We start from the raw sequence: 13,616 nt of genomic DNA, 5'->3' as shown, positions 1-13,616 counted from the left end.
AATAAGACTTGATGTCAGCAAGAAGGAAGCAGGGTCGGGGTCATCACTCAGTGGTAGAGCCAGGCCCTGGGTTCATCCTCAGTACTGGGGGCCGGGGGGAGGGGAGGGGACAGGGGGCAGAGGAGTGCTGGTGGTGCTCAGCCATAGAGCTTCCTCTAGTGTGCAAGAAGCCCTGGGTTGGGTCGCCAGCACCTGGGGCAAAGGAGGGGGTGATGAAAACAAGTGTGAGCCTATTGAACCAGATACAGAAAGGCAAATAAAACTGAATGGATTATCATAGTGTGTGCTTGCATTTATAATTAAGTACCCTACAGAAAATCCACTTATAGGTCCTAAGATGAGTTTCACCACATCATGGTCTGGTTCCCCCTTTGCTCTGTATTTGGAACAAGTGCTAACTCTAAGCTCCAGGATGACAGGACCTTGAGGATGCCCTAGATGTGGGATTAGGAGATCAGGTGCCAGCCGACTAAGGGAGCAGCAATAGAGCAGAACGGGGGGAGGGGGGAACAGATACTAAAGAAAGAAAGGAAAGGGTGAGAGGAAGGGGGAGACCAGAGAGGAAGAGGCAACCATTTAGGGCTGGAGTTAAGCATGAATCAGCATTTCATGGAGACTAAAATAGGCAACCGGATCTTGGGCTCTATAAACCACACACAAAGGGGAAGCTGATAACTCTGTTCTGTCCTGGCCACGGTACAGGGTACCAAGAATGGGCTAGGAAAAACAAAGGGAGAACCGAAAGAAGACATCCTGGTGGCAAGAGACAGCTTTTCAGAGCAATCACTAAAGAACAGACAGGAGGACTGGGGGAGTGGACAGTATAGCAGGGGAACTGGCTGAGGCGGAGCCTCCCGTCAGCAGCATTGGCACCAGCAGGCCACAGTCCCCATCGCCTCCTTCGGAACCCCACAAAGGTACAGCTGGAAGCAGACTTAGTTTATTAAACAGAGGCGAATGATCACATGCCTTAGACGTGTGCACACGTAAGCAGAAGACAATACCCATCCAAGTGTGGCTGAGCCTCTCAAAATACCTACGTGTCCTTATAATGCCCAACTACATATATGCTAACATATAATTATATATATTATATAACATATAATTATTGTATGGCTTTCTAAGATATATTGTTTAAAAGATGTAATTTACTCCACATTTTAAGGTTAAACAAAGTCAGGCTGGAGAGATAGCTCAGCAGTTAAGAGCACCTTCTGCTTTCCCAGAGGACCCAAGTTCAGTTCCCAGCACCCACATGGCAGCTCACAGACACCTGAAACTCCAGCACCACAAGACCCAATACTGTCTCTGGCCTGCTGGGGCACTTCACTCACACAGACATACATATAAAAAATAAAAATTAAAAAAGGCTTTTTGAATAGTAGACACATTTTAAAAATTAAAACTTAAGCTAAAAATATATGAACTGATTTACTCATCTTTCTTATGGGAAAGAATTTCATTTTGGACATGAAATTGTAAGGTGGTTTCCTGAGTGTATCTCTGTGGGTGAAGGATGAGAATCCTAAGCCAGTTAAATCAGGGCCACTAGCTGCTTCTAAATAAGCATAGTTTGTTGTTAGTTGTCTCTCTCTCCTCTATCCGTCTGACTGAATGTCTGTCTGTCTGTCTTTCTGTCTGTCTTTCAGACATAGGGTCTCACATGTAGCCATGACTGGCCTGGAACTCACTACGTAGACCAAGCTAAACACGATTCATAGAAATCTACCTGCCTCTGCCTACTGGGTGCTGTTATTAATGCCTGGACCAAAGTTTGTTAACACCGTTGTCTAGGTTTATTTGTCTTTAAAACTGTGAATTTAGTGGGTGATCTGTGTAATTGAGTACATGTCCTCTGGGAGGACAGACGCATGGACTTTAGTGGGTTCTGAGCCAACCTGGGTGCTGGGACCTGAACTCAGGTCCTCGGCAAGAACAATATGCTCTTAACCAGTGATTTTGATTTGGTAAGCCATGTTGAAGTTTCTGGCTTTCAATCACATTCTGAAGTAAGGGATTTCTTTCCCTCTGTGTACCCTTAATTTTCACGTTACTACTTCACCACTGTATTAGCAGAGCTGGCTACATCATGGTTTGTATTATAACCTCTCCATCACTGTGTGTGCTGTGACCTCTCCATCACTGTGTGCTGTGACCTCTACATCACTGTGTGCTGTGACCTCTACATCACTGTGTGCTGTGACCTCTCCATCACTGTGTGCTGTGACCTCTCCATCACTGTGTGCTGTGACCTCTCCATCACTGTGTGTGCTGTGACCTCTACATCACTGTGTGCTGTGACCTCTCCATCACTGTGTGCTGTGACCTCTACATCACTGTGTGCTGTGACCTCTCCATCACTGTGTGCTGTGACCTCTCCATCACTGTGTGCTGTGACCTCTACATCACTGTGTGCTGTGACCTCTCCATCACTGTGTGCTGTGACCTCTCCATCACTGTGTGCTGTGACCTCTCCATCACTGTGTGTGCTGTGACCTCTACATCACTGTGTGCTGTGACCTCTCCATCACTGTGTGCTGTGACCTCTACATCACTGTGTGCTGTGACCTCTCCATCACTGTGTGCTGTGACCTCTCCATCCCTGTGTATACTGTGACCTCTCCATCACTGTGTGCTGTGACCTCTCCATCACTGTGTGTGCTGTGACCTCTCCATCACTGTGTGCTGTGACCTCTCCATCACTGTGTGTGCTGTGACCTCTACATCACTGTGTGCTGTGACCTCTCCATCACTGTGTGCTGTGACCTCTACATCACTGTGTGTGCTGTGACCTCTCCATCACTGTGTGCTGTGACCTCTCCATCACTGTGTGCTGTGACCTCTACATCACTGTGTGCTGTGACCTCTCCATCACTGTGTGCTGTGACCTCTACATCACTGTGTGCTGTGATCTCTACATCACTGTGTGCTGTGACCTCTCCATCACTGTGTGCTGTGACCTCTCCATCACTGTGTATTGTGACCTCTACATCACTGTGTGCTGTGACCTCTACATCACTGTGTGCTGTGACCTCTACATCACTGTGTGCTGTGATCTCTACATCACTGTGTGCTGTGACCTCTCCATCACTGTGTATACTGTGACCTCTACATCAGTGTGTGCTGTGACCTCTCCATCACTGTGTATACTGTGACCTCTACATCAGTGTGTACTGTGACCTCTACATCACTGTGTGCTGTGATCTCTCCATCACTGTGTGCTGTGACCTCTACATCACTGTGTGCTGTGACCTCTCCATCACTGTGTACTGTGACCTCTACATCAGTGTGTGCTGTGACCTCTCCATCACTGTGTGTGCTGTGACCTCTCCATCACTGTGTGCTGTGACCTCTACATCACTGTGTGTGCTGTGACCTCTACATCACTGTGTGTGCTGTGACCTCTACATCACTGTGTGCTGTGACCTCTCCATCACTGTGTGCTGTGACCTCTACATCACTGTGTGCTGTGACCTCTACATCACTGTGTGCTGTGACCTCTCCATCACTGTGTGCTGTGACCTCTCCATCACTGTGTGCTGTGACCTCTCCATCACTGTGTGCTGTGACCTCTCCATCACTGTGTATTGTGACCTCTCCATCACTGTGTGCTGTGACCTCTCCATCACTGTGTGCTGTGACCTCTACATCACTGTGTGCTGTGACCTCTCCATCACTGTGTGCTGTGACCTCTCCATCACTGTGTGCTGTGACCTCTCCATCACTGTGTGCTGTGACCTCTCCATCACTCTGTACTGTGACCTCTCCATCACTGTGTGCTGTGACCTCTACATCACTGTGTGCTGTGACCTCTCCATCACTCTGTACACTATAAGAGGTTGGACTGTAGTCAGGATGTCTGAATTCCTGTCCTAATTCCACCACAGAGGAGTTGGGGTAGCCTAGGAAAATTATTGGTCTTTCTGTTATAAGAAACAGTTCTGTGGGTTTTTGTTTTGTTTGTTGTTGTTACTGTTGTTCTCTGTCAAAGGTAATTGGCACAACAAGGGCCCATATTCCTTAAAGTAGCCCGTGTGACTTGCTCGTTTGCGCCACTCTTGGGCATTCCCACGCCTGATCTTACTCTTTCCCTCAGCACCAACTAGTCAGTTGCATCAGAGAGCTTCAGTCAGGCAGAGTGGTACACACCTGGAGTCCCTGCACTTAGAAGGCCGAAGAGGGATTGCCCAGGTTCTAGGCAGGGCTACAGGTCCTGTCTCAAGCAAACACCAAGAAGGAAAAGAGTCTTAGAGGTAATAGTTAGGACAGTTTGCTGGTCCTGTGACATCCTGGGAGTGACTCGTGTATCAGGCTTGGGTTACTGATATCTGGCTGCCATTGGCATCTCCTCCCAGCAGCTCAACAGGACCTATAGTCTCTGGATTTTTCTGCTCTTTCCTATTCTATATGAAGTCCTTCCATTTTCTTAATCTGCCTTTTTCAGGCCATTACCAAAGCCAACATCCATTCCCTAACCACCTATTGCTTGAAATATTTGTCTCCATCTCTATAAGTGAGCCAAGAACATTACTGGATAATCGTCCGATTGCCGATCCACCTCCACACTAAGCACCTTGAGACCGGGGTGGCCATTCATGCTCGGCTTCACCACGCACTGCAATGCCCGGCACACTGCTGACCTTGAGTGCAGTGTCTTTTTAGCTGAAAGGAATGGAAAACAAGGGCAGGCAATTTTAGGCATGCCTCCAGCTTCCCTCTGCATTCCACAGGAAGTTCACTATGACGTCTTCTTTTTCTTGAGGGAATTTACCAGTTCTCTGAGATTCTAGAATAAATGGTTATTCCAAACCTCATATCCATCCATACCTTTAAGCTATTCCTTCTAAGTGATAGGGGGAACTTCCAGGAAGACCTAGTCCTTAGAGAAACCATAGTAATCCCTGTAGCCCCACCTCAATTTACATAATCTAAAATCCTGTGTCTAAATCCCCATCCTGTGTTAGTCTAACGCACTGTGCTTTGACTGGAAATGCTTGCTCGCCATTGTCCAGTTCCGGCTTCTACTGTGCTCTCTCCTCAGCGCTTATCTATTTATTTTGTTTTTTGGGGACAGGGTCCTTCTGTGTAGCCCTGGCTGTCCTGGAACTCACTCTGTAGACCACATGGCCTCGAGATCACAGAGATCCACCTGCCTCTGCCTCTCAGGTGCTGGGATTAAAGGTGAGCGCCACACCCCCTGGTCCCCCCTCAGTACGTTATTAATGGCATCCCCTGTTCAGCCTTTGAGAACCAGTGGTGAAGGGGCCATTCCTTCCTCACTGTAGGGCTAGCATCTCCAAGGGTCTTGTGCACCCACCAAAGTCCACCGTGAGCAATCCCTTCCCAGTCAACTTCCTCAGAACAGCCCAGCTGCCCTCTCAGCTACAAACGACCCTGTGGACGCCATCCTGTTGCCTGGGGAAGCACCTGAGCTGGACAGTGGCATGCTCAAGTGGTCCTCCCAGGGAGTGGGCAGTGGCGTGCCGCAGCGGTCCTCGGGGAGAGTGGGTAGGAGTGTGCCCCAGTGGTCCTCGGGGAGTGGACAGGGGTGTGCCCCAGTGGTCCTCGGGGAGTGGGCAGTGGCGTGCCCCAGTGGTCCTCCGGGAGTAGACGGGGTGTGCCCCAGTGGTCCTTGGGGAGTGGGCAGGGGTGTGCCCAGTGGTTCTCGGGGAGAGTGGGCAATGGCGTGCCCCAGTGGTCCTCGGGGAGTGGGCAGGGGTGTGCCCCAGTGGTCCTCGGGGAGTGGGCAGGGGTGTGCCCCAGTGGTCCTCGGGGAGTGGGCAGTGGTTCAGGCCGCCCAGGTCCAGCAGGCCGCAGGCAGGGTGTGAAGAAGACCCGCCCTCTGGCCTGACGCGAGGCATGCTGGGAGGCCGCACTTCCTCTCAGGGGCCTCTAGAAACCACAGGACCAGGCAGCGCCCCCGCAGCCGGCAGGATGGCTGAGGGCAAGGCTGGCGGAGCCGCTGGCCTCTTCGCCAAGCAGGTGCAGAAGAAGTTCAGCAGGGCCCAGGAGAAGGTAGGAGCCCGGCCTCAGCAGGGCGCCCGGGTCTGGGCTGAGGAGGAAGGGTCCTGTTGTCTAGAAGCTGAGCGGGGAGTGAGCGTCCATGGACACTGTGGGAGAGAAGGAAGCAGCTGAGGAGACAGCTGTTGCTCAGGGGCCTTCTGCAGCCCTCAGCCTGACCCAGAAAAGACGGCAGGAAGGAACAAATGGTAGTGGCCACCTGTGTCGCAGATTTTGCCCTGGCCATAAAGCGAGGAGGGTGTTTCACAGATGATGAATTAATTGGAGGTTCTTGCCCCCACAGTAAGTGACAGCGACTGTGTTGCCAGTGAGTCGCCCCGCGCTGAGGGCTAGGATAATCTACGCAGTTCTCACACCTGAGTGTTGTTTAAACTGGTATACATGGAGCCAGTGGGCAAGAGCATAGAAAACCCATGGCTTTCTAGGCTGTATGCTGAATTCAGGACCAGCCTGAGCTACAAAAGACTCTTTGCTGGGGTGAGGAGGAGCTGTGCACAGTAGCCAGTCCCTGCTTCTTGTGTCTTTCCTTGGGCCTTGCCGGTGATTCAAGGCCTCTGCGTGAGCTTCCTTAACTGACATGTAACATGCCACCGTCATTCAGATTATGGGACAGCGGGGCCTGGTGGCACAGCACTCAGAGGCAGAGGCAGGCAGATCTCTGTGAGTTCAAAGTCATCCTGGTCTACATAGTGAGTTCCAGGACAGCCAGGACTACAGGGAAAGATGCTGTCAAAAATAAAAAAATTAAAAAAAAAAAGATTGTGAGGTCCCACTTCGCAATTTCTTGGTTTTTTGTTTTTTGTTTTTTGAGAAAGGGTCTTAAATTGTAGCCCAGGCTGGTCTAGGATTCATGGCGCTCATCCTGCAACCTCAGTCTTCAAGGTTGCTGGGGTCGCAAGCTGAGCCGCCATCCTCAGCACTCTTCAGTTTGGGTGTTTCTGTTTTGTTTTTTTGAGGCAGACTTTCTTGTATCCCCAAACTTACTCTGATTTTAATTTCCCAGCGCCCTGCCTCCCTCTAGCTCCCGAGAACTGGGGTTACAGGCATGTGCAAACACAGCTTTTAGATGCTGGGGGTTGAACCCAGTGTTTTTTGTGAGCAAACCCAACACTCTGCCAGCTGAGTTCTATCCCAGCCCTTTCCCTGCACATTTTAAAGAGATTTTGATTTTACCGTCTGGAGTATTTTCTGTGCTAGACATCTGATAGATTCTAACTAGATATCTGATAGATTCTAACTAGACATCTGATAGATCTGAGCGCAGTGCTTGTTTTATAAATAGGGTGACAGGGAGCTCACCTAGAGAAAGCTACACTGTGCAAAGCTAAAAAAAAAAAAGACAAAAACCTGCTCTATTAAGAGCTGGCGAATATGGCTCAGTGTTGGACCACTTCCCTAGTGAGCAGGATCCTGGACACCACAAAAGAGAAAAAAGTTAAATTAGAGCCCCAGATACATCAGGTGCTTTTGCCTGGCTTCCTCTGGCCCACTGTCAACATGATACCCTTGGGTTTAGAGCTCTTTGTCTCCTTTAAGCCTAGGTCCCCAACCTTCCATAAATAATGTTCTGTCCTTGGCTTTGGGTCTCTCATCTATAAAATGGGAAGGTTTGTTTTCTCTATGAAACTCTATCTACCAAGACTCAGTTGAAAACAGAAGGTGACTCTGAACTTCAGAATCAGGCATTTCCTACGTAGTTAGCACGCTGTTCTTCCTGTCCTGGACCCTGGCAAGATAGGGAGAGACACAGACTCAAGTCTGCCCTGAAGACCCCACAAGCTAGACTGCGCTGGCCAGTGGGAGCTTGCTAGTTCAGGGCTGGCTTAGGGGGACCTTGGTCTTAAAGGAGAAATGGCCTGGGTGGGAGAGCCGGAGACCTTGAGTCTTGGGAAGTTACAGAGAGCAAGGTAACTCTCTCTTTAGAGAGAGAGTCCCAGTGAAGCGGCCCTCTGGCTGACGAGGTGGCTCTCAGCTAAGTCTGATAGCCCCTTGCCACATTCCTGATGAGCCCCTCTACCGTCTGTGTGGCCCCAACCCTGCAGACCCGGTCTATGAAGGAGCTGATGGAAGGGGAAACACTTTTACATAGGGCTCACGTTCCTCTGCAGGGGGAAGGCCTGCTGACTATTAAACACAATAGAATAAAACATCCTTCCAGTTGTTTTCCAGTTCTCGCCGAATGCAGCACGAGCTGTATTTGGTACAGTATGATACATCCTCACATTGAGTCAACTGCTTCCCTGTGTGATTTCTCTGCGGCCGACTGCTCAATTCTCCCCTGAACAAGGGCATTTTTTAAAAACCACTCCTATGTTGTTCTTTTCTCTGTTAACATTTATTCAGCTTATATCCCCAAGAGTTTAATTTGTCAAATATTTGCAATAGACTCTTTTGTTCAGGGGGCCGACTAGGGAATTAAGAGGTGAATTAGAGGCGCTCTTGTCTGCCGGAAGCTTAGAATCTACTTGTTTGCCTAAGATATGCACATCTGTGGGAACTTAGAGGGCAGAAGGACTGGGTGGAAGGTTTTCTAATAGTGGCTGGGTTTAAAATGGGAACTGTGAGTGGTCAGTAGTCCCCGCCCCCATGAGTGTGAGAGCACCTTCCAGCTGAGGAAGGCTAGCCTTGGCATGACCTGAGCTGTCAATCACTTCAGGCAGAAGAGTGAGCAATGCAGCGGAAGCAGGAGAGTGGTGGGAGAGGAGCCTGAAGAACACAGGGGCTCTTAGGGAGAGCCTCCGGCTGGTGTGTGTCTGCACACTCTCCTCCGAGTGCGTTAGATCCTCACAGCCAAGACAAAGTCTGACAGCACTGCACACTGCTGTTTAGCATCTGGTTCCTATTCACACCACCTAAAGTACAGGGGGCGGGGCTTCCTGGGGAAGGGACTGTGCCATCAAAGAAGTTGGCCGTGGAGTTTTAAAGGTGTATCCCTCCCACTCTACACAAAGGTTAGACGACTAGGTCAGGTGACCTGGAACATACTCTACCCACACTCACGAAGTGTCCCCATCTTGCCTCGTTTTCTCGCTAGCCCTTACTCACCAAGTATCTGAATTCTAACTTGTCAGCGGCCTGGCCAGACTAACTGGCTGAATTCTCAGGGCGGACATTAGGGATTGGTATTGTTAGCTTTCATTAGGAGTTGACCATAAAGTAGAATTTAGCCAGTATAGTAGTATACACCTATAATCCCAGCTCTCAACAGGCTGACACCGGAGGGTCACTGTTAGTTTGAGGCTAGCCTGGGCTACAGAGTGACTCTGTCTCAAACACTCAGACACACACAGATTTACTCCTTCAGCAGACATCCGCTGCATACATGCACATCTTGTTCCATCAATGCTCTAAGAATGACTCCAGTGCGTATGCGGCCCAACACAGGCACCAGTTTCTATAGCAACAAGTGACTTCAGGCCTAGAGAGTGATAAATATTTCCAGGTTATCTCTTTCACCTTCTCCATTTAAGAGTTAATGATGGGTCTCTGGCCACACCGCCCTGAACACGCCCAGTCCCATCTGATCTAGTAAACTAAGCAGGATTCTTCCTGGTCAGTGCTTGCACGGGAGACTGCCTGAAATACCAGGTGTTGTCTGTGTGGCTGAAGCTGTCCTGGAGCTTGCTCAGTAGGCTAGGTTGGCCTTGAACTCAGAGATCCCCCCCCCACACACACACCTGCCTCTGCCTCCCAAGTGCTGGAATTAAAGGTGTATGCTGTAGTCTTAAAAAAAAATTGAAAAAATTGTTGGTGGGAAGAGTCTCAGCCTTCATACCCCGTGCAGCCTTACAGCCTCGAGCCTTTAGTTGTCTTCTGCATTGGCTCTAAGTTGAGTTTTCTTGATTTCCACCCCCGCCTAAGAAATATTAAATGGGCAAAGGAAGGGAGGAGTAGCAAGAAGGAAGTAAGAACCGTGCCTACCACCACCAAGGTGGTTTTGCAACTTTCTGTTGTTGGGGAGGGGAAGGGTGGAGCCAGGGAGGATGGGGACTGCACAGGGTGGGAGGAGTGATGAGTGAGGTGAGGTTAGAGACCAACAAAGACAGACATGCTGGAAGAAAAGGAAACACCTGCTGTTATAGGCAAGGAAACAAAACCAGACCCAACTATTGGGCATGGTGGTGGTGCCTTTAGTCCCAAAACTCTGGAGGCACGCAGGAAGATCTCTGTGAGTTCAGATCTCTGAGTTTGAGGCCAGCTTAATCTACTTAGTGAGTTCTAGGACAACCAGGACTACATAGTGAGACACTGTCTCAAAAAGATAAAAAACAGCAACAAAAACAATGTTAGATACAGCAGGCAGCTAGAGAAAACAGTCTACATACATAGTCTCTTTTAATCTCTCAGTAGCTTCAAGACAAAAATATCTTTCACTGTGCATCCCTGTGCAGAGCTATCTTATAGCCAGTCAACAGAAAGGCCAAGGTATGAATTACTATGTGGCTGCAGAAGCCTTGGTCTTAATCACCATGGAGACAGCATGAGATGTGAGAGGCATTGACCTATTCCTCTTGCCATAAGACTGCAGACGTGGGTCAGGGTGCACACAGAGCCTTCTGCACAGGCCTAGGCACACGTCTCTGGGATTCAGATTCCTTTATAATGAGATCCTAGTCGACCTATCTCATTTCATTCCCTGCCACTCCCCAAATACACCCTGAATGAGCCACACCCTTCAGAAGGCTGCAAGGAGTTGCACACACCCAGAATTTTGGTCAGGAACCCTTTCCACTCCATGTTTATACTGTTCCAGTCCAGCAAAGCCCCACATCCAGGCCCAGTCGTGCACGGCCGTGGTCCCAGTCTAGCAAAGCCCACATCCAGGCCCAGCCGTGCTGACCCCTACATCAGTTTCGCCTTCTTCCTACTAAAGTGACTAAATGGCCTCTTGCTGGATTCTGAGCTATAGAAAAAAGCAGAGTAAGTATCTGAGGAGTGGAGATTTAGAATAACACAGAGACGATGAATACAAAAAAATTAAATAATAATAGAAAATCACGAAAATACCAAAGTGTCAAACACTTAAGAGTGAGTGATGAACTTGATTAATGGAATAAAGCAGGTAGAGATTAGTGTGAGAAAGAGCTGAGCTGGTGTTTATTTATTTATTTATATTTGTTTTATACTTGCATAGTAGACAAAGTAGAGAAGTCATTAGGGTATTATAGAAAGGGAATAAAGTCTCTAACAATTAGTAGTGGAAATTTTCAGAAATCTTAAAACAAACCAAGAAAAATAATAAAATGGTTGCGTAGTGAAGGCCACAGAGAGCTGAAGCTTGTGGAAGGATAGAGCACTAGGGACTGTCTCCACGCTAAAACACCCGTGGTGCCTCATGGACACATCATGGGTGCCTAGTGATGGGAGCAGAGGAATGAAGAGCTATTAGAGGAACTGAAGCAGCGTTGTCAAGACCTGTTACAGAAGGCCGGAGAAGAAAACAGTAAAGACCGGGCCTCAGGCTGTGCCAAAGAAACCAGAAAGAGTAGGGTGGCACGGTGGGGGTTGGTGAGGAGGAAGAGGCAGAAGTTGAAAGCCCAAGATAGGGCTTTCAGAAGATTTGGTTCTTTCTTTTTTCAACGGTCTAGCTATTGGGTGTGTATGCGAGTGTGCGTCACACGTGTGGGTGTGTATGCGAGTGTGCGTCACACGTGTGGGTGTGTATGCGAGTGTGCGTCACACGTGTGGGTGTGTATGTGAGTGTGCATCACACGAGTAGAGGTCAGAGGACAGCTTTTGGGAGTCAGTTCTCTCCTTCCACCACGTGGGTCCCAAGGGTCCAAGTCAGGTCATCCTCAGGCAGATTCTTTACCCACAGAGCACCGCACCAGCCCCTCGTCCTTTCTTACTTCTCTATAGTCCTCTAAGATCAAGGGTCTTTCCTGTTTCCCATGGCCTCTGAGACTGGAGAGACAGTTGGCACTCGCGTTTCCTAGTTGAAAGATAGACATGGGTACCATTCATTTCCAGCTGGGCTTGTATCAGAGTTTCTTAAGGTTTTCCACAGGGCCTTCATGAGGAGAGTCCCTTGCTCATCTCTCTGACCTCATCCATAGAGAAGAAACCGTGGCAGTGGCTAGAAGAGGGAATCCTAATTTAAAAAAGTCTTCAAGGCTCATGCCTTATCTTTAAAAGTCAGGCATATTTTCTCAATAATCTTGTTTTGGTGCAATGTCCTCTTTTGTTCCCCTTTAAAAATCAGTTTAAGAGCTGGGTGTGGCAGCACAGACTTTAACCCTAGCTCTTGGGAAGCAGAGGCAGGTGGATCTCTGAGGTTAAGGCCAGCCTGGTCTACATCATGAGTTCCAGGACAGCCAGGACTACACAGAAGAAACCCTGTCTCAAAAAACAAACAAACAAATCACTTTAAGGCTGGAGGTGCAGTTCAGTGGGAGAGTGTATGTTTAGCTTGTGCAAGGCTCTGGGCTCTATCCAGCACCAAACCAAACATTCAAAACACCTTGTTCAAATAATGAGAATCCAGAAAGTTACAACTTCTTTATCAAGAGGGGGGGGGGCTATGAGCGAGAACAAACAGGCAGATTCCCCGTAGCACGCACCTATCCCCCAGGTATCCCAGTTTGAGAACTACAAACCTTGTTTTTGTCAGCTGTGTTACATTCCTGACTCTGTTGAGCTGAGGGGAGACCTGTAGTTACACCCAATACCAACACCTAAGAGACTTGACCATAACCATACAGGCCTTTCTGTCTTTTATCCCAGGTTCTACAGAAATTGGGGAAAACTGTAGAAACCAAAGATGAGCGATTTGAACAAAGCGCCAGCAACTTCTACCAACAGCAGGTAACCTGGGCCCGGTGCCGGAGAGTCTAGCAGGCAGGCATCTCCTCAGCCTGCTGCTCATCCTAGTCTCTGAAAAGCAGCAGAACTTGCCCTTCTGTGGCTACTGCCCTGTTTAGTCCACAGGGCCTGATCTTCTTTCTCTGCATGCTATAGTATTGACCTTAGGAAGACCCTGGCAGCAGGCGTGGCAGCTTGCACGGGCTTACCTCAGCACCGACTGCTGATGTTCCTTAGGATACACAAGTTATTTGCATAAACAAACCTCTCATGGCAGTGCAGTTCCGACACTATTGAATATCAGGTCAAATGTCACAGGCCAGGAACACAAGACTGCTGGGCCCACACCAGACACCAGCAGCCGTTGTATCCCTGGCTCATTTATTTCCATGTACAACCTATATTCATGACTACAGACCAGAAAGTATATTCAGAAAAAAGAAACGGGAACAGGGAATCTGATGCTGCTGATGTAATAAACCAATCAAACCAAATCAGTAAACCAGGTTTATTTGAGCACAGCATTCCTGGGTGGCCCCAGGGGAAGTCAAGGAAACCACAAGGTGCGGGGGTGAGAGGGGTGTTAATACCCTCTGGGGTGGAGCCGCGATGGCAGACTTTCTCAGGGGAAGAGTCTAGACTGAGGCAGCTCCAGGGAAGGGGCATGGGATGGCACCTCCACCCAAACAGTCACAAGTTCAAGACCAGCCTGAGATACAAAAAAATAAACATAAAGCTGGAAAGATTCAGCTCTGGAGGCCACAGGGTGGAGGCAGAGAACTGATTCCTACAAG

The 13,616-nt window shown here is 49.0% G+C and overlaps 1 protein-coding gene across 1 annotated transcript in view; it reads left to right on the top strand.

Annotated features, from left to right (window-relative positions):
- Positions 1–5,879: 5,879 nt before the first annotated feature.
- Bin2 (bridging integrator 2) overlaps positions 5,880–13,616 on the top strand; it is a 29,958-nt gene continuing 22,221 nt past the window's right edge. The window contains exons 1-2 of the mRNA XM_075960681.1: positions 5,880–6,015; positions 12,745–12,825. Coding sequence (XP_075816796.1) covers positions 5,935–6,015; positions 12,745–12,825 — 162 coding nt within the window. The 5' untranslated portion in view covers positions 5,880–5,934. The remainder of the gene's footprint in view (positions 6,016–12,744; positions 12,826–13,616) is intronic.

Source organism: Microtus pennsylvanicus, chromosome 2, assembly GCF_037038515.1.
Source record: "Microtus pennsylvanicus isolate mMicPen1 chromosome 2, mMicPen1.hap1, whole genome shotgun sequence".
Taxonomy (NCBI): domain Eukaryota; kingdom Metazoa; phylum Chordata; class Mammalia; order Rodentia; family Cricetidae; genus Microtus; species Microtus pennsylvanicus.
The sequence above is the reverse complement of the archived record's forward strand: the minus strand, read 5'-3'. Positions and strand labels throughout refer to the sequence as shown.